General features: G+C 43.1%; 1 protein-coding gene across 1 annotated transcript in view; it reads right to left on the reverse strand.

The window, feature by feature from the left end:
* Positions 1-27,857, reverse strand: part of LOC125900806 (protein unc-13 homolog C-like) — a 106,631-nt gene that overhangs the window by 19,681 nt on the left and 59,093 nt on the right. The window contains exons 15-21 of the mRNA XM_049596043.1: positions 13,176-13,302; positions 10,832-10,928; positions 9,805-9,948; positions 9,491-9,568; positions 6,160-6,237; positions 1,225-1,313; positions 705-842 (exon numbers count right to left, since the gene is read on the reverse strand). Coding sequence (XP_049452000.1) covers positions 705-842; positions 1,225-1,313; positions 6,160-6,237; positions 9,491-9,568; positions 9,805-9,948; positions 10,832-10,928; positions 13,176-13,302 — 751 coding nt within the window. The remainder of the gene's footprint in view (positions 1-704; positions 843-1,224; positions 1,314-6,159; positions 6,238-9,490; positions 9,569-9,804; positions 9,949-10,831; positions 10,929-13,175; positions 13,303-27,857) is intronic.

Below are 27,857 nucleotides of genomic sequence, written 5' to 3' on the forward strand. Positions count from 1 at the left end.
TCTCTGGGCAACAGGACAAGTTTTTGTTATCGTTAAGCATTTGTTTTTGTTAAGCATTCTGGCTTCTGTTTGTAGTGCGAGTAGTATTGACCAATCACGTTTGAGCTGGCTTTGTTTGCATGCAGGTAAACAGATCGGTGGTGAGTAAAATAGGCGGAACGCTTTGGCCAAGTCCAATCTTGGAACTCACTGGCAATCCTCTGATGATGATTTAGCTTTTAATTAGCTTTTTTTCTCATTTATCTGCATTCATATGCAGATGTATGTTTACAGGGATTAGTTGGAATGTTGTCTGGACTTGTCTCAAGTTGCTAATTGCACTGTAAACAATGACCAGTGCATGAAAGAGGAAATCTTGGCCCGCGTATCCGCTGGTTTCACTGGAACCCCCTGAATTTTGGCCATTGACCCTCACTGTCATCATCATTGTCAAATGACAGCAGGTGGGTTCCAAGATTGAGCACATTCAAAACGTCTCCTTTTCATCACACAAGTAAATTTCAGCAGATGAAATCCTGTCCTGACATCACCTCGATGCCAAAACTCTCAAACTTGATGGTAATTGATTGCTGAGCCTTCTGAGTCTTGAATTAATGACTTTCAATTGGTGTGCAAAAGAGGTTGGCACTGACTGAAAACCAAATTAGAAAACTGCCTCACATTTTAGAGGTTAAACTCTAACCTTGCATTCAGTAGATACCCACTTTTTATCCAGGAGGTCCATAAGAGGCCGGAGGACACTCTCTGCATCCATGGCGGCGTTGCTCCCTTTGGCTGGACCTTTCATCTGAACCAGCTCCTGGTTCATCTGCTTCACGCAGTCCTCGATCACACCTTTAAAACTGTGTGATGAAAACAACAATCATTTCAATCCTTTGCGACTGGGCTCAGATTTTTCGCTGCAGTAGAGCAACTTTAAGGAGATTGCCAGCTCACTCCTGCGGGTCCCATCAGATTATTGGAAAAGATGTTAAGAGCAGGGGTGTCTTTCATACGGGCTGAAATATTTAGCAGCTTGCTGTGCTCACTAAGCATGGAGCACAGCAAGAGTTCAAGTCAATTATATTTTGAGTACATGTCTGTCAATAACTAAGCAGTCTTGTATTACAATTCCTTTCAAAGAACAAGACATGAATGGATACATTAGCCTTAATGAAAACAATCCCACACCCACCCACCCACTCACACACATACACGTAAATGCTGAGTCACACTAATGCTCACCTGGAGCCAAACACTCCGCTGAGCTCATCCAGCACCGTGTTGAGTTTATTCTGCAGCTCCTTGAGCAGATCACTGGCCTCTGCATCCAGCTGTCAGTGGAAGACAGACAGTTACTACATCATTACACTCCATTCACTAGCCCACACTCACTAGAGCTCTGAATCTCTGCCTCAACTGGGGTGGAGGTGTTTTGGGGGAGACAACAGGCACAGAGGAGAGGTAACCTGCCTCACTGGTGGCCTCCCTCTCATTCTGCCTGCCATCTGTGCCGAGTGACGCTCTGAATACAAATGGACGGCTCACCTCCGAGCTCTGCAATGATGACTGCTTGCCGAGTCATGAGACATGGTGTCAGCAAAGCAGTAGCCAGCTAGTGGTCCCTCAAAAGGGAATATTTTTGTGCACTATTCCTACACAAGTTAGAGTAGAGAGAGAGTATGCTGTCAGGCAGCCTCGACATTGTTACATCTTTGGGAAATAAAGCTTACTATCATCTATACATAAATCCTTGTATCTGCAGATGTTCTGACACTGAAATCATCTGACTGACTTCTTATGGTCTATAAGGAAACAGTGGCTGCATGAGTTTGTTTCACTACAAAATGTATTTGAGTGTGCAACTTAATATTTTGTTCATTATTTAGGACATCTTAATGTATGTTGATTAATATCTGTTACTATGCTTCAAGCCACTTAAATGCATGAAATACGTGCCTAGATATCTAGTATGATATACTAGATATATTAGACATGACCTTGCAAGAAATATTCAATACCAGCTCACACAAACACATTTATAAAAACTGACTGACAGCATGTATGTGCCCATGCATGGCATGTTTTGGGTTTCTTCAGCGCCATATTTATGCATGTGATGGATGTGCAGATGTTTGTTCCTCTGTGGTTTTGAGCATATCCTGAAAATGCATGGGTGGGTATGGGATATTTGTCCTGTGCATGTTGGGTCAGTAACTAGGCTACATGTGTGAGTGCATCTGTATCAGTGTCCGCCCCAGTGCTTATGAATTACGTTCGCCACGTACAAATGTCCAAATATTGATGTTTTGGATGGAGGGTGGAGAACAAATGTCGTTGAGGCTCAGTGCCTGAGATGGATGTGTGAGGCCAGGCACCGCACCACATGCATAACAGATTGTCATATTATACCCGATAAGCTTAGCCATGAAGCCGCTCATCTCACACATTAGAATGGCGGATGGCTCAGGTGGGGAGCGGATGTGTGAGCTAAACCTTTTATAGACATTGTTATTCTGCAGACATGCCTCTATCTGCAGCACAGACAGGACGGATTTATATGTAGGTGTATGTGTGTTCACATGTGTGCGTGGTCGTACTAATGTCACCTCAATGGAAATGACAGCAGCATGCAAGATTTTCCTGTCACAGAGGAAATTGACCAGACGTTTGAGTTGTTATTTCACTCTATGAGTAACAGATAACATCTTTTCAAGTGATAGCAGAAAAATACTGTAGGCCCTGGTGTTTTATCAGTTCCCCTTGGCCTGGGGAAAGTTTCAGACTGGGCTCTAATCTGCTGCCTGGCAGTCTCTGAAATTGAGATTCTCCTTTTTTTCCCAAAGAACACTGTGTCTTAATGGGAATGCTGCTACAGGAAATTCATCCCCGCTGTTAGACAAACCAAAGCACCTGTCACCTCCTGAGAGAAGAAAATTCCTTTCTGACTCTGTGTGGCTGCTGATGCTTCAGTCAAATGTCTACCTGAAGACTGCAATCCAGTCAGAACAGCCTTCATTCAGGGGTACTCTGACTTGCCAAGTGAGGCAGTTTGAAAATATCAAAAAATCATCCTCTGAAATGTCAGGTTCATAAAGATCTTGGATTCGTTTAAAAATGGGATATAATGTTGAGGGGAAAAAAAAGATTAAATTCATTTTTAAAAATGTATATCCCGTATTATGAATAGATCCCATGTCTAATGTCTTTCACTCTCCATTTGCACTGTCAGTAACATGTTTAAAGGGACAGTTTACCCTGACCTCAAAAATACACATTTTTCCTCTTACCTGCGGTGCTACTCATCAATCTAGATTGTTTTGGTGTGAAATGCTGAGTGTTGGAGATATCGGCTGTAGAGATATCTGTCCTCTCCAAAGTAATGAAACTAGATGGAACTCGGCTTGTGGTGCTAAAAGTGCCAAAAACACCATTTGAAAAACTCAACAGTAATGTCTCTTTCCAGATATCATAACCCGGCTATTGAAGATAATGCGAGCAGTTTCATGTAGGACCTATTTTCTTTTAACCAAACTTCACTTACCAACTCTATCACACAGTGCAAAAGGAAGTGCCACATCTACTCATGGATGAAAGGGTGAGACATAAAATGAATGGCTTCATCCTCTTCAGCTGAGCTGTAATGTTAGCTAGCTCATTGGTGCTAGGTGAGCTAGCAGAAGACGTGTGCTCCTTCCACGTGGTAATACAAGGTCTGTGGATTACCTTGAGTAACCAGGACATGATTTCTGGAAAGAGGCATTGCTGTTGAGGTTTTCCAAATGTATTTTTTTGCTGCGTTGAGCACCACAACCTCAGCCAATTTCATTATGTTGGAGAAAAGACAGACATCTCCCCAGCCAATTTCCAACACTCGACAACTCAGACCAAAACAACCTGCATTGAAACATAGCACTACAGGTTGGAGGAAAGATATGCATTTTTGGTCTGGGGGTGAACTGTCCCTTTGAGTTGTATATGTGTATCATTATGACAGCAAGAAATTCCTACACTATATAAAGTATGTATTGCACTTAGCGACTGACAACATTTTTCATTATGGTGATAAAACTTTATGCAAAGGGAACATCAATTTTGGAACATAGAGCACCTGGCTCCTCCATGGTCGCTAGTTTCAGTCGACACTGACTGACATCCAGAGTCCTCCAGAGTGCACACACTCTCCCCTGGCTGACAGCCTATCAACAGCAGCCCAGCTTTGCTTCCCTTTGCCTGTTTCAACAATACAATATCTACTCGCTGGCAGGTTGTTATTCCGAAACATAGTTTGTTGTAAACAGTGCCAAGTAAATCAAGGCTTAATAAACCACCATCACTAAAGTGAGAAAAGCATATTAGCAAACAGGACGACACCCAAAATAAAGTCTGATACCAATCTGGGGAGATCACTCCATGATGATTCCATAAATGTGGGCACTGTAAGAGATTATTACTAATCTCTGTTATTGGTACTGCTATGATAACAGCTCTTGGTAATTACATTGGCTCTCTGGGAGTTAATTGCTGATAGGAAACTGTTCTGTAATGAATAGCCACAGTGCAGAGGGGAAACTAATGGAAAACTTTCACCTGAAATACACCTCGGCTGTATAATTAGTATTCAACAGAAATTACTTAAGACATTCTTAAAGATATACCTGATCGTCCATTAACAATGAGTATGCATGACTTTACTTTTCCAAAGGGATGTAAGGACTTCTGGTGTCATTATTCTTCAGACAATAATGACCTGGGAGTAATCCAGGTCTAGAACTGCTAACTGTGGGGAGGTTTGCAGCACCTCAGCCGAGGGCACAGCTGGAGAGATTTGTAAGTGTTTGAGAAGCTCATTAAACACGGTCTGAAAAATCCTGTCTGAAGCATTTTGTGGCTGCAGCCTGGGGAATGGATAGAGATGATCAAAACCACAGCCAGCAACTTGGCGAGAGTCTGCCTCCACTTTTTGCGTCAGGGACGAAAAAAAGAGGGGGGAACAACGAACTAAAATAAATATCGCACTTCTAAATTAGCCATGGATAGAGAAGTGGCAGACGGGAAAAAAAAGCAAGCTAAAAATAAAGATGGGATCTGGTGGGTTGAGCCACTATCCCCAGAGCGCCGGGGATGGTGAGCTTGAGCAGCCTGTCCAGAGGGGTGATGGGTAATTCAGATTCCGTATGCTCTGTGGCACATGCTGCTGGAGGGGTTGGGGGAGTGGGGTGAGAAGCGTAGGAGCGTGAGGGGTGGCGGGGAGGCACGGGGGGAGGGGGCGTGCTTTTTCTTATCATTCGGTAAATGGTAGGAAGGGGTGTTGACGAGTCCTATTGCACACACCTTACAGAAGGACACAACCCCCTCCTCCTGGAGACAGAGAGAGAGAGCACAAAAAAGGAAACGGGGGGGAAACAGAAGACACAACGACAGGAGACAAAACGCAAGGCAAGACAGGCGTTAGATACTGGAGAGAAACATGCGTGTAAGTCACAAGAAGCCGCGGCTGCCGCTTCTCAGGTTAGACTGACAGGTCGACGGGAAAATACTCAGCGGTGTTTTTAACTCAAGTCACAGATTCATAGGGTTTTAAATCAATATTTACAAAAACACATGTTATACACAAGGAAGGTCTGAGGTGGGGGAATAGTAATGGGGTACAAAGGGAGTTATTGAGGAGCTGGAGTAGAAGAAGTAGTCGGAGAAGGTGATATTAGCAAACGGAACTACATGTCAGATTAGTCTATTAGATGGTTAAATACAGAACTGAGGGAAGGATTACAGCACATCACTGCTGGGGTCAATTCACTTTCACTTCATATAAATGTCATCTGAACTAATCATTTACATAATCATGACACTGCATTTACTTCACAGCAGAGAGCTGATCTGACGATGGAGATTTAAGTGTTCATACAATCTGGCATCAACCTTGCTCAAGTGTCCTTTAACAAGACACTGAATCCTTTCAATCCCCGGGGACTCTGTTCTTCCGCTAACCTTGTGGTTTGACCTTCCAGTAGAAGAATGCAGATTATTGCAGTACAATACTGTAATAATTCATATATTCCATGCCTCTTTTTTAAATTTATTTAAATCCAGGTCAGAAAATCTCAATCTAATTGAAAGTGAATTGCCTCAAAAGTTGACACAGATACAGCAGACAGATACACTCAGGTAGACACAGACCTGTTTGCCACCCATGGACTCAAACATCTTCTCCAGTTGGACACGGAGCTGCTGGATGTTGTTGAGGAGGATGCAGGGCTGTAAAAGTACAAGAATCAATAAATGAGATTGTTTTGTACTGTGCAGTGTATGATCCTATGTGTCAGGAGAACATCAGCTATATATTTAATGGTGTTGACATCCCTGAAATGCCTAGTACATTAAATATCCATTTTTTTTTTTTTGCACAGCTATTGACATTGTGCTCTAACAGTTTGTAAGCTTGAGACCAGCCTATATAATTGCAACACATTGTCAGAAGGGTAAAAACAGTCAAATCCATCAGTTTGGGTTTTCTGACACATCATCCATACAAAGATGCTAGGTTTCTGCGCGACATCTCCAGTCAGCAGGGGAAACGCAATACATAATACAACAGGCAGAGAAATGTCTGCACTGAGTATGTCAGGCATTATCGATTTCCAGCTACACAACAAGTTTAACAGATGACGGACATTAATCACACTGCTTTTTATGGAGACTGGGAGTAATTCTTCAGAGTTTTCACTCTTTGCAGATTATGTACATTATCTGCCCAAAAAACAACTGACAAACATACAACCCTACAAAATTATGACAGTGGTAATGGATGGTTCTGAAATGATAATTCTGCGCCCCACAGGAGAGGGATGATTGGTGTCTTTCAATCCACAACGCAGCCAATAGTGTCTCTACAGCAGCACATAATAGCTTCCTCTCTACTAGATTTATGAGCATATTTGTGCGGGAGTGATAAGATATTCTAAATCTGAGTAAAAGCAATGGAGATTTCTCTCGGCTACATATTTCTCCCTGGAGTGAGGGTGAAAAATATAGAATAAAGGGTTCGGTCCACTAACAGTCACACTGGTTATATTATAATCCATTGGATAAATGCCAGAGGGCTGCTGTGACATAACTCATGACTACATATACCAAAGAGAAAGAAAGACAGTCATTTCACAGGGGTGTGTTTAGTGATTTAGAGTATTTGGTGGGGTATTTGCTGATTAAATAGGGTGGTGCTAAAATTACAAGTTTGTCTGCAAATAGTATCAATGTCAAGAAATGTATTAATAACAGCATAATGTTTATAGAGGCAGAAATTCTAGATCAGTGGTTCCCAATCTGGCCATGCCCCCGGGAGTCCGAAGATAAATCTGAGGCTTCACAAGATGATTACAGAAATTTTCCCTTACAAAAAAAAGTTGCCTTTTTTATTGTGACTTTTGAGGCGGCACGATGTTTGGTTGCTTTACAGTAAGAAAGTTTTAAGTTTGAACCTGCTGGCTGGCTGGGGCCTTTGCACGTTCTCAATGTGCCTGCGTAGGGTTTTCTTTAGGTGCTCTGGCTTCCTCCCACAGTCCAAAGACATATAGGTTAGATTAATTGGTGACTCAAAATTTTGTGTGGGTGTGGATGGTTGACTGTCTCTGTGTGCCAGCGCAGTGACTGAGTGTACCACAGTCCAGAGTGTACCCCAGCCATCACCCAATGTCAGCTGGGATCAACTCCTGCCCCCTCGGGATGCTCTAAAAGATATGCAGGCATAGCTAATAGACTACATATAATAATGGACGTAGCTACCATGACGCCACCCCTTGGTTAGTGGACTGTCATTTTGAAGCCATCTTGGGGGTTTTTAGAGCCAGAAGTGACCATATTTGTAGAGGGTGAAGCTGTGGAGGAGTGATGGGGGGGCAATTTTCTTCACAGACTGCAGCAACCAGTAGCAACACCTTGCAGACCCTGCCCTGCCCTTACATATGTGTATCTTTGGGCCTTAATAAAATGTATATGCGTGAGTTGTAAAGAAATTCACACCCTGTACAGTTGTCCTGAATGCTGAAATTAATTATTGAGACCAAAACCGTTTTTTGTACCAGACAGTATACATGTTTATTTCAGCTGTAAAGTTAAGCATTTCAAAATGGGGGTCTACAGGGATTGACTCTGTTTTAGAGCCGGCCTCATGTGGTCATTCAGTGAACTGCAGTTTTTGGCACTTCGGCATTGGCTTCATTGGCTTTGTACCTCCCAAACAGACAGGCCTTTCTGACAGGGACCTGAGCGCACTATCTTCAAAGCCAGATTCTATTAAATACAACAGTAATTTTACCTCGCTGAACACGGGAACTGCAGTTCTACTACTGCCTTCATTGGTTTGTTTGTTTGTGTTATTGTGTGACTATTCTGAACTGTCCCTTTAAAAGTCACACAATAACACAAACTAACTAACTGATCAAGGTAGTGGTAGACCATCAGTTCCTACATTCAGGGAGTTAAAATTTCTGATTTTGTCAGTGGAGTGTGGCTTTGAGGAGAGCATAGCATGTGTTTGGGAAGCTCTGAACATATGACTGGATAAATGAGACTTGGATAATAATGCATCAGTTTGAGAGTTTTGTAAACTGAGTTTTGATATAGTTTTGCCTATGACTTCAATTCATCAAGAATTTTCTCTGTTTTTTGATTCTTTGTTCATAGAAAGGCATGCAAGAAAATCAAACATGGGGTGAGTAATTGATAAACAAGTGGTCATTTGGGGGTTGAAGAATTTCTTCAAGGGGTCATAAGCCACAAAAGTTAAGAACTACTGTTTTAGATACTCATCTTGACTTAAACTACTGCTGTCTTTTAACAAATCAGTTTGTTGTTAACAAAGACAGACACACAGTATATTCTTGGTGAAGATGGTTATGATGTCAATCATGCATTGTATATATGACAGTCTAACAAATTGGCGATTAAGTTTAATTTGATGTAATCCTGCTACTGTACAGCTCCATCTGCCTCTTACTTCCTTTTTTCCATCATCTGTCTGTTCGGTCCTCTCTCGAGGAGGGACATTTCATGTTTTCTCTGGGACAATTGTAATGAGCCTGTCAACACTGTAGAGAAACATCTGCCTCCTCTGCTAGTACCCTATGTGTTATCTCTCACTTCAACTTCAAAGACCAGTGAGGATAATTAGGCCACTCAGAAGACTCTGCATTTAGTCATCCATCACATTAAACAATGGACAGAGAGCCTAGAAGTACCAATGACTTCTTCCCATCAGCTATGGGCTGTGACATGAATAATTGCATCTCGGTTAATAGAGACACTTTGTTAAGTGCATTACAAAAAGCGGGGCGGGACTGAAGCGTAGAAGAGACTGTGCTGCCTACTGAAACACTCTTCATGCAAACCGCTGTTAGAGACAGTCATCATGGAAACACCGTCATCTGACTAACCATAATTTGCATTTGGACCGAAAACACTCAATGCAACCTTTGCTATTAACATTTGCAGACTTTGAGTGGGCACTTACCACGTTCTCCTTACTCAAATACAAAGGAAAGTCCTTGGATATGATTGCAGCATATTGCAGAAGAACTTTGTTGATAGTCTGTAGGAAGGGAGAGAGACAATTTTATAATTGCAGTGCGCTTGCTGTTCTGTTATTGCATTGCTGGAACTCACTGTAAAAATTTAAGCAGTCACAACCTAATAACAAGATATTATCAAACCAAATAAATATACCACAGAGCCTCCTTAGATCAATGGCAAACTCTTTAACTGTGACTTATCACTCCCCACAGGAGTATTCAGGGCTCACTAGGGGGGCTTTCCAAAGAGCCTGACCTTCGCAAAACGGCACATGAAGTGAGCCAGAGCCTGTGGGTTTGGACACTCGAGCTTCTTGATAATCTCAAAACTCTGGTTTAGTTGAGTGAACACATCCACCACCGAACATGAAAAGAGGGCGTGCTCCGAGGTTTGCTGGAACTGTTGAAGGATGGAGAGGGGAAGAGAGGGACATAAAGATTGAGACAGAGATAGGGGAGTTGGAAGAAGGAAAAGGGAAAGACACAGATGCAGAATGTGAGATCTTAAGAGCTTTAAGCACCTCAGAATAGAGAGGCATTATTTAGTGATTTAGCACAGTAAAAAGGCCGTTCAATTAATGTACCAATTACTTTATAACTACACTGCTCACAAAGCAGAAATCTAGACCACTTACTGCCAATTGCACTTGCAGGTGTACTGTTAACCCTCTCTGCATGAATGCTCAGTAGCTGCTGAGGTGCACTAATAAAATGACACTTAAGCTCCCTGTAATTTCAGAGTTATTTTGTGTGCGTATGTAGTCCTGCATTTATTCATGACTGACATAGAAGTCAGATGCAATGTTATGTTTTATGTGTTTCAGTAAGGATGAATCATAATTTTATCTTCAAACTGTTCAGTGGATAACTGTGGTTACACAAATCACACACATAAATCACAAATGTATAGTTCTATGCAATGCAGCTAGAGGATGCATCAGTATATTGCAATAACTTCCGTGCCAAACTTGTTTTGGGAAGCTTACACCCATTTGTCATCGCTGCCTAATACCCTTCCGTGCCTTTCCTGCCCTAAAAATCACGTTTTGCTTCCTGTTTTTATCAATTTTTAATTCAAATTTCATTCATATTCCTGTCTTGTGAAGTCTCTTGGCGAGGAGTGTTTTTGACTGTGTGAAATTTCCTTTATCCCCCACACCCTCTACCTCAAGAGGTAAATTCAGTCTAGCAGGCCGTCCTTGTGAATAAGAAAGCAGACTTAAATGTCTTTGTTGGTTAAATTCAAAGCTACGTATTGAGAAATAATTCAACACTATACTCACTCCATCTTTCTTGTCCCTCTCCAGTGCTCCATTGAGGAAATCCATGGCAACATCCTCATTCTCATCAAGCCACTGGATGACAAATGGCTCGAACCACCTAAAAAAGAAAACACTCTATAATTGAAGGGTCAAAATGTAGCTGGGAGGCGTTTTTTTTTAGCATTTGGTTCATCGCACCAGACGCCTGACACTAGAGGAATCAGGGTTTGGTACATGAACAATTAAGAGGCCAAAGCTTTTTAGTTATTTAAAAATTACAGGGGAGCCACTGTGTTTAAAGGAGATCAATAAAAATTGATTACACATTTAAAAAAATCATCCCAAAAAGACGTAGCAGATTCCAGTGTGGTTTTGGCCAAGGCTGCAATCCATGCAGGCGCTGATATCAGGTTTCAGTTTGTGGACAGATTAGACTGCAAGGCTCAGACAGAGGACAGCAGAGGACAGGACAGGCCGGGGCGGATGAGTCGGGTAAGGAAGTACATTTGTTAGTGGAATAATAATGCTGTTCTGTCTGTTTCACTTTGCCATTCCCTTGTTTAAAATAGTGCCTGAGCCTGTCCTCAGAGCAACGGATGTCCCCCCAAAACTGCTTTGTACTCTGGCTAAGGGCATTTGCTACAGGAGGGAGAGCCAATAAATAAGGTGGGTGTGGCGACAGTGAAAGAGAAGAGAGACGGGCAGACGGAAGAGAAAGACTGTGAGTGTGTGTGTACAGTATGAATCAATCCTGCTAGGAATGGTGATTGAGTGACAGCACTGGTGAGGGGGAGGGGGAGTCATTACTCTGATAAGACTGGTAGGATGGGAGAGGGCATTGCGTTCCCTGCTTGCATTACACGTGTTTACATTGCAGCTATCCCTGCTTTGCTGCACATGATTATGCATGCACAATGGAAAACAGGACTACGTGAAAATAACAAAAATATGCTTTTAGGCAATAAAGTTGTCTCCTCATCCAAAACAGCTTATGATCAGCTTGTTTAAAGGCTTGCTGGAATAAACTGCCACCACAGATTACATGGACATGACTGTTTTATAGATTCAGTCTCAACCAGAAAGTGATCTGAACACTCATAGTCTCATATTCATCACAATTTCTGTGGCACTGGAACATGACCTTTTTTCAAAACTATTTTAAAATCAAATTATACAGTAATTAAAAACAGTTTTGGTCAAGAAAAAGACTTCCTCAGGCCACAAAACAGTTTCATGTGGAGTCCCACAGAGATCAATCTTTGAGCCTCTCCTTTTGTCAACAATATGTAAATGCTATTTACTTGACTTCAATATAATAATTTTTGAAGTGCTGTGTGTGCCAATGACACACACAATTTCTTATCTGGTAAAGAAGGACAATAATTAGCAGCATAAATGAACACTGGCTCATGTAATGTTGACACTCGTTTGAAGCAAACAGAATTATCTGTACTTGCGTTAAATTGTTCAAAAGGCAATTAAATTTCCTCATGAAGCCATTTAACAATTAGACATTTGACATCTTTTGCAACATTTCTCTCAACTGTAGTCTGCAGATCTTCTCCTCTTAGTTTCCTGCAGCCCTGTTTGTTTTAAATTGAATGTTACAGGCAGTCTGTTCATGTTCTATTTACAGTTTCAACACTTAGCGAGTAGAGAGACAGACTGTAACAATAACTGTACAAAGTGTACAAAAAGAGCAATTACACTTAATGAACAGGGAAAAGGCAACCAGATGGTGTTGGGAGAGGGAGACGAGCAAGAACGGAAAGAAACTGAAATGAATTAAGAGGTGCTGGATGTATTGGGTAGGCATTGCAAACACACCAAACAATACACTGAACTACCCTTTTACATTTGGGGAAAAAAAAATATACAGCTTAAATTGTGTTTCTTGGTGCCACTGTGCTCAACAAGGCAGCCCACATGATGTGACAGGCAAAGTGCTGTCTGCCCCTCCCATCCCAAAACCAAAACATTATACTCCAGTGAGACACCCTGGAAGGCACGCTACATGGAGTCAGCTCGAATCATGATGGCTAGCAACGCCATTAAAAGACCAGAAGTAGAAGATCCTCAAATAATAATTTTCTGTGGCATTCTTTTGTTTGTATTTGGGTATAACTGCTATATTACATTTAATATTTTCTAACGATGGGTCACCCAGGTAGGTTTGCAGAGATACTGGTTTTAAGGTATACCATGGTATAAAAGTTGACAGTTGGAGAATACACGATATACAGTGCAACATCACTCCCTCTCGTGTGATATTGCTTAATTATATACTTATTCTCCCTGAAATTTCCCTGATAGTGTATGTCTCTACATGCACAGTACATGTGGGTAAAAATGAGAGGACACTTACAGAGAATACTCAGGTGGAACATCCTTGAAGGCCGGCAGGTCACGGACATACTCATTATGGAACCATTTGACCTTGAAGTGAAGATTCATGTATTCAGTACTTTTGCATAGGCGGTGCTTGTCATGCTCTGTAATGCAAAACATAAGAAGCACATGTCAGCATATAGAGTATAACCGCCGAAGTCACAGCTGTTAAACAGAGAAACCTTGTTTTGTAATATATACAGAGTCGCACACACAGGAACACCTCTGCACTGATCACAGAGTAAGTTAAATTGTAGGGCAACATCAAATTTTCAGTCTATAATACAGTAAATGTGTTGCATGTACTCCTGGCAAAAAACAGCACCTCAAGTTTCTTTGAACTGCGTCCTCCTCCAAAAAACTCACAAGCACACATATACACACACACACACACACACACACACACTAATAGAAATGTACAAATATCTCAATAAGCATAAAAAAGACCTGGGTAGCATTGGTTGCTTTTAATCTGACACGTTAACAGGCTCAATTATGTACAGCCTTGAGCTATCAAAGAATAAGAAAATAAAACCAAACCTGTGAATGTGTCCAGCTCCCTTCAAAACAAAGAAAGAAAGCCCTTGAATGACTGCAAACAAACTGAAGCTAAAATGGATTAGACTTTCATGTCAGCAGACAAGGCTGCTGAGTCATTTAGTCCAGCTCACTGTAGACATTTCAGAACAATTAAACATTTCTATGGGATCCCCTGGAGATGGATGGTGATGGTGCAAGAGAGGGAGTGAAGAAAGAAGAGATGGGGGAAACAAAACCAGTGAAGTTGGATGAGACACAAAAGGACCATGACTGATGAGAAGAAAACTATTTTGCAACTGCAGTGCTGGATAAACTAAATTTTCTTTGCTACATTCTTGCAGATGAGACAATGGCACTGAGAAGAAAAAACAGAAGGGACATGGCAGCATAGAGGATCATGGGAGCAACTGTTGCATTATGAAAATAAATACACATCAAAATTACTTAGAAAAGAGATTATGTTTACCATGCCCACCATAAAAAGTAGTAAATTGAGTAAAAAATATGTTTTTCCATACTTTATGATCCTCCGAGAACCGTCACCTTATCGTGGTGGAGGAGTTTGAGTGCCCTAATGACCCTAGGAGCTATGCTGTCGGGGGCATTTTGCCCCTGGTAGGGTTTCCCATGGCAGATTGGTTCTGGGCGAAGGGTCAGACGAAGAACGGTTCAAAAGACCCTTCATGATGGTTATGATCAAGGACAAGTGTACCCGGCCCGGAGGGTTACCGGGGCCCCGCCCTGGAGCCAGGCCTGGGGTTGGGGTCCGTGGGCGAGCGCCTGGTGGTCGGGCCTTCGCCCATGGGGTCTGGCCGGGCCCAGCCCGAACCGGCTACATGGGTTCGTCCCCCTGCAGGCCCACCACCCGTAGAGGGATCCAGAAGGGTTCGGTGCAATGTGGATTGGGCAGCAGACCAAGGCGGGGGCCTTGGCGGTCCGATCCTCGGTTACAGAAGTTGGCTCTTGGGACATGGAATGTCACCTCTCTGGCGGGGAAGGAGCCGGAGCTTGTGGAAGAGGCTGAGCGTTACCGGCTAGATATAGTCAGCCTCACCTCGACACATAGTTCCGGCTCTGGAACCCTAGTCCTTGAGAGGGGTTGGACTCTCTCCTTCACTGGAGTTGCTCCGGGTGAGAGGCGGAGGGCCGGGGTGGGCTTTCTGATAGCCCCCAGACTCTCTGCCTGTACGTTGGGGTTTACCCCAGTAGACGAAAGGGTTGCTTCCCTGCGCCTTCGGGTCGGGGAACGGGTCCTGACTGTTGTCTGTGCTTATGCACCAAACAACAGTTCAGAGTACCCACCCTTTTTGGAGTCCCTGGGACGGGTGCTGGACAGTGCCCCAACCGGGGACTCCATTGTTCTGCTGGGGGACTTCAACGCTTATGTGGGCAATGACAGCGGGGCCTGGAGGGGCGTGATTGGGAGGAACGGCCTGCCCGATCTGAACTCGAGTGGTGTTCAGTTATTGGACTTCTGTGCAGGTTGCAGTTTGGCCATAACTAACACCATGTTCAAACATAAGGATGTCCATCGGTGCACGTGGCACCAGGACAGCCTAGGTCGCAGGTCAATGATCGACTTTGTAGTCGTATCATTTGACCTGCGGCCATATGTTCTGGACACTCGGGTGAAGAGAGGAGCAGAGCTGTCAACTGATCACCACCTGGTGGTGAGTTGGATCAGATGGTGGGGGAAGACGCTGCGCAGACCTGGCAGGGCCATACGATCAGTGAGGGTCTGCTGGGAACGCCTGGCAGAAGAACCTTTCCAGATGATCTTCAACTCCCACCTCCGGGAGAGCTTCAACCGCGTCCCGAGGGCGGAGGGGGACATTGAGTCCGAATGGGCCTTGTTCCGCTCTGCCATTGTTGAGGCGGCGGTTGCGAGCTGCGGCCCCAAGGCCGCTGGTGCCAGTCGCGGCTGTAATCCCCGAACCCGCTGGTGGACACCAGAGGTGAGGGGAGCCATCAGGCTGAAGAAGGAGGCCTACAGGGCATGGTTGGTCTGTGGGTCTCCGGAAGCAGCTGACGGGTACCGGCGGGCCAAGCGGAGCGCGGCGGCGGCAGTCGTGGAGGCAAAAACTCGGGCGTGGGAGGAGTTCGGTGAGGCCATGGAGGAAGACTATCGATCGGCTCCAAAGAGGTTCTGGCAAACCGTCCGGCGCCTCAGGGGGGGAAGGCGGCAACTTGCTCACACTGTTTACAGTGGAGGCGGGGAGCTGCTGGCGTCAACTGGGGACATTGTCGGGCGGTGGAAGGAATACTTTGAGGAGCTCCTCAATCCCACCAACACGTATTCCAGTGAGGAAACAGAGACGGAGGTCTCAGGGGCGGGTCGTCCAATTTCTGGGGCAGAAGTCGCCGAGGTGGTGAAACAACTCCGAGGCGGCGGAGCCCCGGGGGTGGATGAGATTCGTCCCTGGTTATCTCAAGGCTCTGGATGTTGTAGGGCTGTCCTGGTTGACACGCCTCTGCAACATTGCGTGGACATCGGGGCAGTGCCTCTGGAGTGGCAGATCGGGTGGTGGTCCCCATTTTCAAGAAAGGGGACCAGAGGGTGTGTTCCAACTACAGGGGATCACACTCAGCCTACCCAGTAAGGTCTACTCCAGGGTGCTGGAGAAGAGGGTCCGGTCGATAGTTGAACCTCGGATACCGTGGACCAGCTCTTTACCCTCGCCAGGGTGCTGGAGGGGGCATGGGAGTTCGCCCAACCAGTCCACATGTGTTTTGTGGATTTGGAGAAGGCTTACGACCGTGTCCCCAGGGGCATCCTGTGGGGGGTGCTCCGGGAGTATGGGGTGGGTGGCCTTGCTGGACCATCCAGTCCCTGTACCGAAGGAGCATGAGTCTGGTCGCGTGGCTGGCAGTAAGTCGGACCTGTTCCCGGTGAGGGTTGGACTCCGCCAGGGCTGCCCTTTGTCACCGGTTCTGTTCATAACTTTTATGGACAGAATTTCTAGGCGCAGCCGAGTGGTGGAGGGTGTCAGGTTCGGTGATGGGAGAATCTTGTCCCTGCTTTTTGCGGAAGACGTGGTCCTCCTAGCTCCATCGAACAGTGACCTCCAGCTCTCACTGGGGCGGTTCGCAGCCGAGTGTGAATCAGCACCTCCAAGTCCAAGGCCATGGTCCTCAGCCGGAAAAGGGTGGATTGCCCACTCCAGGTCAGGGGGGAGGTCCTTCCTCAGGTGGAGGAGTTTAAGTATCTCGGGATCTTGTTCACAAGTGAGGGTAGGATGGAGCGGGAGATTGACAGGCGGATTGGGGCAGCGTCAGCAGTGATGCGGGCGCTTAACCGGTCCGTTGTGGTGAAAAGGGAGCTTGGCCAGAAAGCGAAGCTCTCGATTTACCGGTCGATCTTCGTTCCAACCCTCACCTATGGTCACGAGCTCTGGGTAGTGACCGAAAGAATGAGATCGCGAATACAAGCGGCTGAAATGAGTTTCCTCCACAGGGTGGCTGGGCTCAGCCTTAGGGATAGGGTGAGGAGGGACTCGGAGTAGAGCCACTGCTCCTCCACATCGAGAGGAGCCAGTTGAGGTGGTTCGGACATCTGGTAAGAATGCCTTCCGGACGCCTCCCTTGGGAGGTGTTTCGGGCATGCCCAACCGGGAGGAGACCTCGGGGCCGCCCCAGGACACGCTGGAGGGACTACATCACCCGGCTGGCCTGGGAACGCCTCGGGGTTCCCGCGGAAGAGCTGATGGAAGTGGCTGGGGAGAGGACTGTCTGGGCTTCCTTGCTGAGGCTGCTGCCCCCGCGACCCGGACCCGGATAAGCGGAGGATGACGACGACGACGACGACGACATACTTTATGATGTGTATTATATGTAAATAAATGCTTTTAAACTCCAACTGTTAATATGTACAGTAGGGGTGTAATGATTCATTGATCTGGACTGATAAATCGATTCCATGATCAACGATCCAATATCATTGATACAACGTGAAAAAAATACGCTTTTATTTTGAAAGTCTGTGTCACCATCAAACAGCGACAGGCAGATGGCATCAGCCAAGAGAAAGACGATGAGGATAATGTTATTTACTCTGGAATAAATCAGTAGAGTGGAAACGTTTCGGATTCTGGAGAAAATACGTGTCAACAGACAGAGCACATGGTGTATGTAAACAATTTTGTTATGAGACAAAACACAATGTAAAGTAATTTGCCTTGCTAGCATCTCACTTTGCTAACTTCTCACTACAGCAACATTAGCTGCTCTGTTTCAACAATATTCGGCTGAAAGAAACGTGCATGCAGGCTGAAATTCAATCGAACTGTTCTGTCAGGAGATGCAGTGACTTAAACCAATGATGAGTAAGAAAAATAATAATGTTACATGTCATTATTTTAAGCTAGGAGTCGAGGAAAAAGTCTGCTAGCCGCTAGGCTAATTAATTAAGCATGCTTAAGCTAATAATGTGTGACTAGGAAAAAAACAACTGTTTTGTTCATAAACCTGGACAGTTATTATTGAGCTGAATTTGATACTTTGTTAAATGATGATGTTGTTAATCCATAAAATGGCTATTGGCAGAAGTTTGCCTTCAGGGGTTTCAGCCAGATAGTCCTGATGATTTTTGAAAAAGATGATGGTTGGGTTAAAGAAAAGATTTCTTCCAGAAAGGACCCTCTGGCAAAAAGCCCTGAAGGTTAACTTTTCCCATGTACTGTTTTATGTTTGTTAGTGGAGCCAGTTTAAAGTTAACTTTACTGTACTGAAGCGGTTACAATTACCGGTATACATTATGTATGTGCTGTTTTTATCTTTTATGGCTCAAAGCATAAAATAAAGGGGTGGCAGCTTCTTCTGTAACAGACTGTGTTAAATGGGCAAATAATATTGTCTCATATTGATTGCAGGCCCTTAAATCGTATTAAATCAAAATCCTATCATGGCAGTCTTTGTAATATTGGCAATTATTGTATTGTTGCTCAAAGAATCGATATAATATCGTATTGTGATTAAACTAATGATTTACATCCCTAACATACAGTATATTACATTCTGACTATGTATGCTGTTATGTTGCCTAACAATTACCAGTAGATTGTTGGTAGGTCCCCATACAAATCAATGAACACCAAACCAAGATAAGCTCAATGCACAGCAGAGGATGCTGTGACAAGACAACAGTGCTTTTTTTTCTTGCATATGCCTCACAGTTGATGCCTTTTCCACATTGGAGATGTTGAACTATTTTACATAAAGTTTGCATTTAGCTGTCTTCATCTATTTGGAATCCTTAGCCAACCAGGCTTAATATTTGAGATCGCCAAGCCCTCAAAACTTGCAAATACATTGGACGACATTCCACTGTCAAACATCTCTGACCAAAGAGGATGCCATCTAACCAGTGCTGCCTATACTTGTTTTCTTTTCCATTAACATACTGAAATAAGAACTGATAAGTACTTAAAAAATGTAATAATTTTATTTTGATGGCTTGTGTACTTGTGCACAGCCTTGTTTATTCGCTGTGTTGGTATGGGTATAGTTATAGGTACTGGTATAGGTATAGAAGGTATGGTTTCCTCACGCAGAAAAGCTATACAGAACAGGAAATAATTAAAATCAAATTCAATGCTTTTCTAGACTGCGTGGGAACTTTGTGGTTTGTTCAAATGCTTAAAATGGCCTTTGTTTCCTGGCAAGTGACCTCTTGTGGCCATGCGAATAATGACTGCTGTCTGTCAGGGGCAGAGACGGAGGGTGGGCGGTTGGGAAGACAGCCTGTCTGACTTAGACACTGAAGACTGCGCATCCAATCTCCTACCACCAGTAAAAATTGAGTTCACTGAACCATGGCCTTCCTCTGACCTTAGCCAAAAAGCCTTTATTGCATAAACCTAACCCAACCTCCACCACAGAGGCGGCAGCTCGAAAAACATTCAGATGTCTCGTGTCACATTCAGCATTGTCAGTCCGCATTTGTTTACATTATGGTGGTGTGTGAACACAAAGGCGTCCTCAATTGCACCGAACAATCACCTAGTAAGTGCTGTATGTGCATTGCATGACAAACCTCCCAAAACCCGAGGCAAGTCACCACGCTCTCTCCGTCCACCCCTCCCTGTGTGTATCTCTCAGTCTCTCCTCTCTGTGACTCTTCATTGTCTTGTTTCACTTTTTTGTCCAACCTCTTCTTTGTCATTTTGTATACTTTTTATTCAGTATGCAAATAGCCATACAATCCCTTTCTTTATGGCAGAGTGCGGATATCTATTTTTGGATCAGCTGCTGTTACAGTTTTCCACAGATAAAACGTGGGAAGTGGTGAAGCTACATGTTTGAGACATTTTGAATTTGCCAGGTGTGAACTCCAATCAACAAAATATGACTATACCTGGACACAAGGCTACAGAAGCAGGGAATTTAAAGGATTGCGATAGATTTCTTTGGAATTTTACAGCATATGCTTTTAAATGGTAAAGAAGAAATGAAGACACGCATATTCACACACTGTTTTGTGGATACAGGATTCATACATTCATGCAACATCAAAGACATGTTTAAATCCAGGCATTGCACCCTGGCTGTCGTGCCTTAATCCTGATAAGAACCTTGGTGCCTGCTCTGATGAATAGTGCATAGCCTGCCAGCCTTCGCTCCTCTCTAAGCTTGGAGGAAAAATATTTACATATGTGTAATTAACATATTTACCTGTGTGGATAATGTTTTCAAATGCACAATGCAAAATTTTACTTCTTGGAAAGGAGCAGATAATGAGTGCTACACTTACGTCAGTCTGTTCTATTAGTGACTGTTGCCCAGGGTAACTTTAGAATTAGGATCAAATTTGTAGTTGTGTACAAAAAACGAGTGTCTCAAGGATTAAAGATGAATCATTCAAGGCACTGGACTAGTGTGACAGTGTTAGTATCGCCTGAGAATATGTCTCTGATGCACAGACCTGTGTTACTTCTCAGTATGGCAGAAACAGTAGGTGTGAAGACAAATACTGTATAAGACAATCTGGATAGTTGCATTAGCCACCACAGCTTCACACATACTGTAGGTATGAGTGGCAGAAACAGACCCTTAAATTGGCAGAAAATCACACTACAGTGGTCTGAGAGGAAGGCATCACAAAACAGCACAGAGACACATCTTTAAATAACCCACAATATGAGAAATACCATCCTTTTTGTGTTAAGCAGCGAGCCCATTTATTCAAGTCATTTTCTCCACTTGTACAGTAAATGCCTGAGGTGGAGTTTGTATAACTTGCACATAAAGATTTGAACATCTTTACACAAATCCCAGGAGCTAGGGGACTGTTCAAAGTTTTGTAAAGTCTTGCCTATAGCTGATAGGAAAAGACACAATGATACCAACACCTCAGGGTTATTGTCGTTTGGAGCCAAACACGGGAAAACAGCAGGGATCACTGCTTTCATCAACACCTAACCTTAATGGCCAAAGTGGTTTTGATGGCTGAAATTGCCCAGAGATTTAAGGTTCCACCTGGATTCATGCGGTCAGTCTGTGTCGCTGAAGGAGCAGGTGTTTTCAACGCTGTGAATATTTAGTCGAGATTGTTTTACTACAGAGGACCTGCAGCTACTCTGCCGCAGAGGCTGCGTGATATCTGAGCAGAGGGATCCACTGTGGCAGTGCCACTTTAATAACTGAGCTGGCACTGCAAGGCAGCTTATACACATACAGGATGGACACACACACATACACACACAATCACAGTTTGTCAACCTTTCTGCCCTAAGCTCTGACTGCAGTCGCTGCACACACACACCCTTACTGTCACACACTCACAGTCACCTAAAGGAAGCAGATGGAGGTCAGTTGGGAGACAGAAAAGTCGAGGTCAGCAGGTGTTTTGTTTGGTGCTGCCAGACAGGTTCTGCTAGCTTGCTATATGTGAGTGTTTGCAGAGTGTGTGTGTGTGTGTGTACATTACATCCACTCAGACACATGTACTGTATACAGTAAACCTGTACATAATCAATGTAGTAAGCTGCGACTGCCCCAAATAAGAATGAGTTGCTGTTTCCAAAAATAACACATTACAGCTTGAAGTTCTTATTGACTCCCATAAACCCATCCTTTACAGGTGGGGGAAAAATCAATACAGTGACAATATCGTGACATTTGTGTGGCAGTATTGTGTCAATACACTGATGCCAAGTATTGATTTCTTTTGACTTACATAAATTATTTATTGCAAATACAAATTAAACTTTTGGTATCCTGATAGAATAATAGAATCAATTGCTTTTTAACTAAATATATTTTGCTGCAATAAAAGTGACTGAAGTGAATTAAACAGACTGAAAACTTTATCTTATTCGATAAAACAGATGATGACAAAGTTTTCCTTTTGGGACATAGTTTGCAGTTGAAAAAAGGTAATAATCACAACTTATATCAATATATTTTATTGCAATACTCAGCATATATGTAGCAAAACCTTCAAGTCGCAATAATACTGTATTGTGGTTTAAATATGATAATATCATATAACGGAAGAAGTGATTCCTACCCCTGCCACCTTTATGCAAAAATATGAATGACAAGCACTTAAGTAAAAAAAAAAAAAAAAAAAAAAAGAGATCTAAAACCTGGAAATAAATTAGCATTTTACCACTCCCAGCTCCCTGATCTCAAAGTCAATGACCTCTTTGGTTGGATGCCTTAACAAGTTGCCACATGAGACTACACAACATCATCACGCCGAACACTGCTTCATAGCCTTGTTATGGTAGCAACGTTGAAGTCATGCAACCATAGTGTAGTTTGTTTAGAGCCTGACATTCACTTTATACTTCTGGCAATTCCATTTACACTACAGATGTAAACTTGTACGAATCATAAATGTTTGTTCACCACAGAGTTTTTTTCCTGCAATAATCCAAAACCCAATGGAAAAATCCCATGGGCTTTTTGAAGAGGGGACCAGGGTGATGCTAACCTCTTCATTGGCCTTCAGAAAAACGTCATCCCTACAGCACTTTATTGTGCAAAACAAAATCTATGAAAGGAGATTTATCTACTAAGTACAAACAGTATGAAAGAAGTCAGAGCTGTCTCAAGCTTTGCACTGTGCACTTTATGCTTCTGTACACTGCAGTAACAACAACAATCCACTGTGCTGAGAATTTTGCAGTCCTTAGATCAAAACTATTAGTGGGGATAAAAGTATAATGTTTATTCTGACAGTGGTATTAGAGGAACGCTCATGCTAAGCACAAATCCTTGGGAGATCATGAATGTTCCATGCAAGTAAACATCTTCCCATTATATATTTCTTGTCTACAAGTGAGAAAGGTCAGAGTCACAAAAGATATCAGGATACATACTTGGAGCAGCATGCTGAGTACACGCCATTGGTTCAGATCAACATCACCGATGCACTGACTATTGAATACACATGTACTCTGACACACAACGCTCTATTTTTTGTTCAACTGCATTTTATTTGCTAAATGGGATGGTTCATGGTGCCAGACGAAAATCTTTCTGCAATAACACTTTTCTTTGAAACTTCTAAATCTGTGGTATGAAGACAGAAATATTTGCCAGAGGTTAAAAGACCGTTAAGTTCTCGAAAAGCTTCCGTCCTTCAAAAACTCTTCATTTTAGGAGCCAAAGAGCTCATATCCTCTCTGTAGAGAATGGAAGCACAGATGGACAGAATGTGCTTCTTTGCACACACTCTGAATGAGAGCAAAAGGATATAATTTTCCATTGCCTGGTTCTCAATGTGATTGTTTGAATAGAGGAGAGAATCTGAGGGAAATGAGGCCACAGGGGGCAGTGTTTTAAAAAGATTCCAATAAAACATACAGAAGCTCCCTGACTTCAGAATGAGTCATCTGTTTTTCTTTTTCTTTTCTTTCTTTTTTTATTTTTTGACAAAATGGTTTTTAAATTTTTCATATCTAAGAATTCCGGCTGAAAGTGTTGGAGACGACAGACAGTTCTTGTGTTTTCAAACACAGTCAAAGCCTCCTTAAAAAAACTAATTACAGGCTGTCGAACTTCAGTGTCATTAAATTATCATCCATTGATGAAATTCATTTCCGTGACAGGAATTATTTTGTATTTTTTCAAATGGGTATGGCAATTCATATTTATTTACGCTGTTTATGCAAATCCAGCCTTCTGGGACCTCTGTGTGGTCTCACATGGATTGACATGTTAAAAAAGCATTTAACATGCTGTTTATGTGCAGGCTATTCTTGTAGCATCACAAAGACTAGACCAAGCAACACTACAATGTGTTATATTACTGACCTTGAAATATGCTTTATTCATTCATAAGGCATTTTTGTGCCCTGCACAGTATGAATGATGCAAAGGTTTGAAGAGGGACACAACAATGCATTGACAAAAACCGTGAGGACCAGTCCATCTGTGCTGTCACGGTCATATGGAATATTTTTAGAAATAAGACTTTGACTGCACATTCTTCAACTAAACAAACAAAAAGGCAAGTTTAATGTAATGCTAGCAGAAGTGCTGGTGAATCTGAGTCTGTAATGAGCTAAAGATTTTCACGAAAAAACACTCTTCTGCCTAGATCACTGAAGTCCCTCACCACCCTTCTCTTTCTATTTTCAGCCAAAATTACCAGGTTACCGGCTGCAACAGCTGTGTGCCTCATCGCCTTCTCTCCAACAGGTTTTATTGTTGCATTGTTAACTGCAATATGATGTGATACAGCAGAATTATGACTGTAATTGGTTTGGTAAAATTAGATCCTGATGAGGGTACAACCTACGCTTCATCTTTTTTAAAACAGATCTTCAGCAGTGTCTCTCTTCCAAATTGCATTATAATAGTTAATTTTCTGTTTATGCAATCATGCAAATGGCTTGCGGTGCCGTATATTCACACCTTGCCACTAACCACTTTCTGGACAACAACAGTATGACTGGACAAGTCAGTCTGGTCTCTCTTCTTCATTTAGTGAGACATTTTCATTACGGGCAACCGTGATTGGTACAGCTGTTTAATAGATAATGTAGCTGGCTGAGAAGATAATGATTAATTACCACACCCATCCCATTTGTATTCCACTTCATCTACACTTCTACTAATAAATTTAAACATATATAAACAAAAGTATCAAGCCAGCTTGAATGCGCACCTATTGTATGTGCACATATAATGTAGCATCTCAATAAGGCTGTTAAAATATGGCCCCCATATCTCTGTGTGCATGTGTGTTACATTATGCATATGTGTGTGTGCATACACAGTTGTATGTGTGTGCCTTTGTTGCCCTGCTGGTGGTAAACAGTGTGGGCGGTCCTGAGGGAGGAGTAGGCTCAAGGTCCCTGGTGAGGATGTCATCTTGTCTGACTCGGCCCACAGGGACAGACAAACTCACAGGAGACTCACTCACTCTGCTTCATTGATTTAAATGCCATGGATATTATGATGAACAGGACCGCAGCAGTTCCATACTCTAATTATTAATATTCAGTGAATATATCTATAGGAGCGTGTGGTTGGACAGGTTTGTCTGAGACAAAAGACTGGAGAGTGGCAGTCGAGGCCACTATAGTTCTCTCTGTGACATAATTCCTTCATCTTAGCTTCTGACCCAGTTCTGTCAGAGGGCCTCCTAAGCTGTATAACAGGGGCCTACTGACACAGCTCTGCTATAACACCAGAGCCCACAGAGACACTAACTCCTGTTGATGTGACTCCAACATGTAATGCATTAGGACACAATCTTATGACTTACTAATGTAAGAGTCCACTCTGCTTCAGTGTAGTGACTCACCATTGCAGTGTATTTTTAATACATTTTCCACTGTAAAATTTATCATTTGGGAAATCTCTTGCTTAAAAGAATCCATTATAATCTTTGAGCATAATGCAATTCAAGTGGTTTGCACCTCCTCTTGGCTCTGTTTACATGTTTTAGAAAATCTAGCTTTTGATGGGAGACTTTGGCCAATCACAGGTCATTTCAGAGAGAGGGTGTTCCTACTGGCTGTTTTACAAATGCAATTGAGGGTGCACAGCCCATCGGTGAAAGTCTGATTCAATAGCAGAGAATCCTGCAGTGAAAGTTGCCATTCTAGCATCGGCAACAACTGCCTACACTGCAAACAGGAAGACAGACTCATTAAAGGGAGTCGCACAATAAATAACATAAAATTTGTGTCAATATTGGTGAAGCATATCAGAGATGGAGGGTAAATGTTACAGTTTAGCCTTCTGCTAACAGAGGTCAAAGGCTTATGGCTGGGGCCTCAAGGTCAAGTTTATGTTGCCAACATTAGCTAGAGCCTTGAATCACAGTGTGTCCTCCGCTTCACTCCCCACCGCTACAGACTACCTTCACAGAAGGAAAGCAGGCAGCAGCTACGGAGAAGGAAGCCAGTCAGCAGCCGCATCAAACCAATCCAGCTGACACAAACCTCGCTGCCGCTGGCCAACAGCCTGCTGTGACACCCAGGAGTTCGCACTGGGAGGTTCACACTGGCTTATGTGGGATTTATACCTCTGCATCAAATTGACACAGACCTTACAGCGTAGGCTCTGCGTCACACATAAAGCCTTCAATGTAACCTACGCCGTATCCTGACATTCACCTTCCCAGAAATGTAACTACATGTCGTGGTAACACAGACCTCCTGTCTATTTTTGTAAGCTGAAACCACTTCCCTCATTGGAAACTTTCATTTCACAGATAAGAAACAACAAAATGTGAAGACAATAAAGCCTCCACAAAGAAGCATTTAAGTCTTGTAGGTGATTTATTCCTCAGGGATATATCCTGGCTTTTTTGAGCAGAGGAAAGTTGTTTTGTTGTTGTTTTGTCAGTGAACCTTGTGGGTTGTAATAGATTTGAATTTTGTAACGTTGCCTTTGGTAAATGTTGCTGCTCTCCCTAGCATTATATGAGTAGAGGAAAAGTCTGCTAGCCACTAGGCTAATTTATACAATGCAAAATGCCATAGGCTTGTGCTAATAACATTAGCATGTTGTATTTGTGGGGAAAATATGTCCAGCAAAAGACAAGTGCTTTGTCTGTGAATGCTGCGAGTTACAGTGAAGCTGATTTGTGTATATGTGTTTGACACTGACGCTATTAAGCCATGTTTAACGTGTGTTTTGGATGTGTTTTAAATCAACTAAACTTTACAGCATTTCACAGAAACCTCCACCGCCAACTAGTGTTTTGGAGGTGTAATGCAGAGTAATACAGACACCACCGCACAAGTATAAATGCTCACAATGGCGTAGGCCACATGTGTAGGTTACGGTGTAGGCTCTGCATAGAGCTGACGTACAAGTATAAATCCCGCTTTAATTTGAGCTGCAACAGCTGCCAACCGAAGGTCCATCTCCCAAGCTGCTGCCCGCTTTCCTCCTAGTGAAGCAAATCACAGCGAGGCGAGGTGGAGGGACCATGGGGTGGCTAGCTAGCTGATCATTGTTTCATTTGTGGTCTGATAAACTGAGAGTGAGACAATGTGTTGCACGTAACCCTACAATAAAGTAAGATTAAATAAATTACTGTATGGGATAACACTGAATGACTGTATGAAATGTGTGCATATACCTTTGGTTGTCTGGTGGGAGGGACTGAGAACAGAGAATGGAAAGCTGCAGTGAGTTGGAGTTTTTATTAAAAATCCCCCCCAAGATTTCTGCTTACCCCGGCTATCAATATCAAAAGCCATATGCTGTTAGCTGAGGTACAGAGAGATCAGAATTAACGCTACTGTACCCTGAAAACTGCAAAATAGGCAGCAGAAACTAACCATTGGAGAACAGACTAACTTATTAAGACCACACTGCAGGATCCAACGCAACCTTTAGCCCTGCCCCAGCCACGTAAACAACGCCTATCTGCGGCGGCAGAACTCCCCTTGCAGAGGTGCATTAATTGAAATTCAATTAAAATATTCTATGGAGTGAAGCTGTTCCAACAGGCTGAAGAAGAGTTAATGGGCTGCTAGAGCATTGGATCTTTAATGACATGCTCCAGAGACCGCAGCTATTAAACAGCTACACAGTGAATATACAGCATGTACTGTAGAACTTCATCACACTAGTAAGTCTACTAGCAGCACTGCTTTTTCTCTTCTTGATAAGGTATCATGGTTTGTTGCTAACACACAGTGAAGAT

Source organism: Epinephelus fuscoguttatus, linkage group LG2, assembly GCF_011397635.1.
Source record: "Epinephelus fuscoguttatus linkage group LG2, E.fuscoguttatus.final_Chr_v1".
Classification (NCBI taxonomy): domain Eukaryota; kingdom Metazoa; phylum Chordata; class Actinopteri; order Perciformes; family Serranidae; genus Epinephelus; species Epinephelus fuscoguttatus.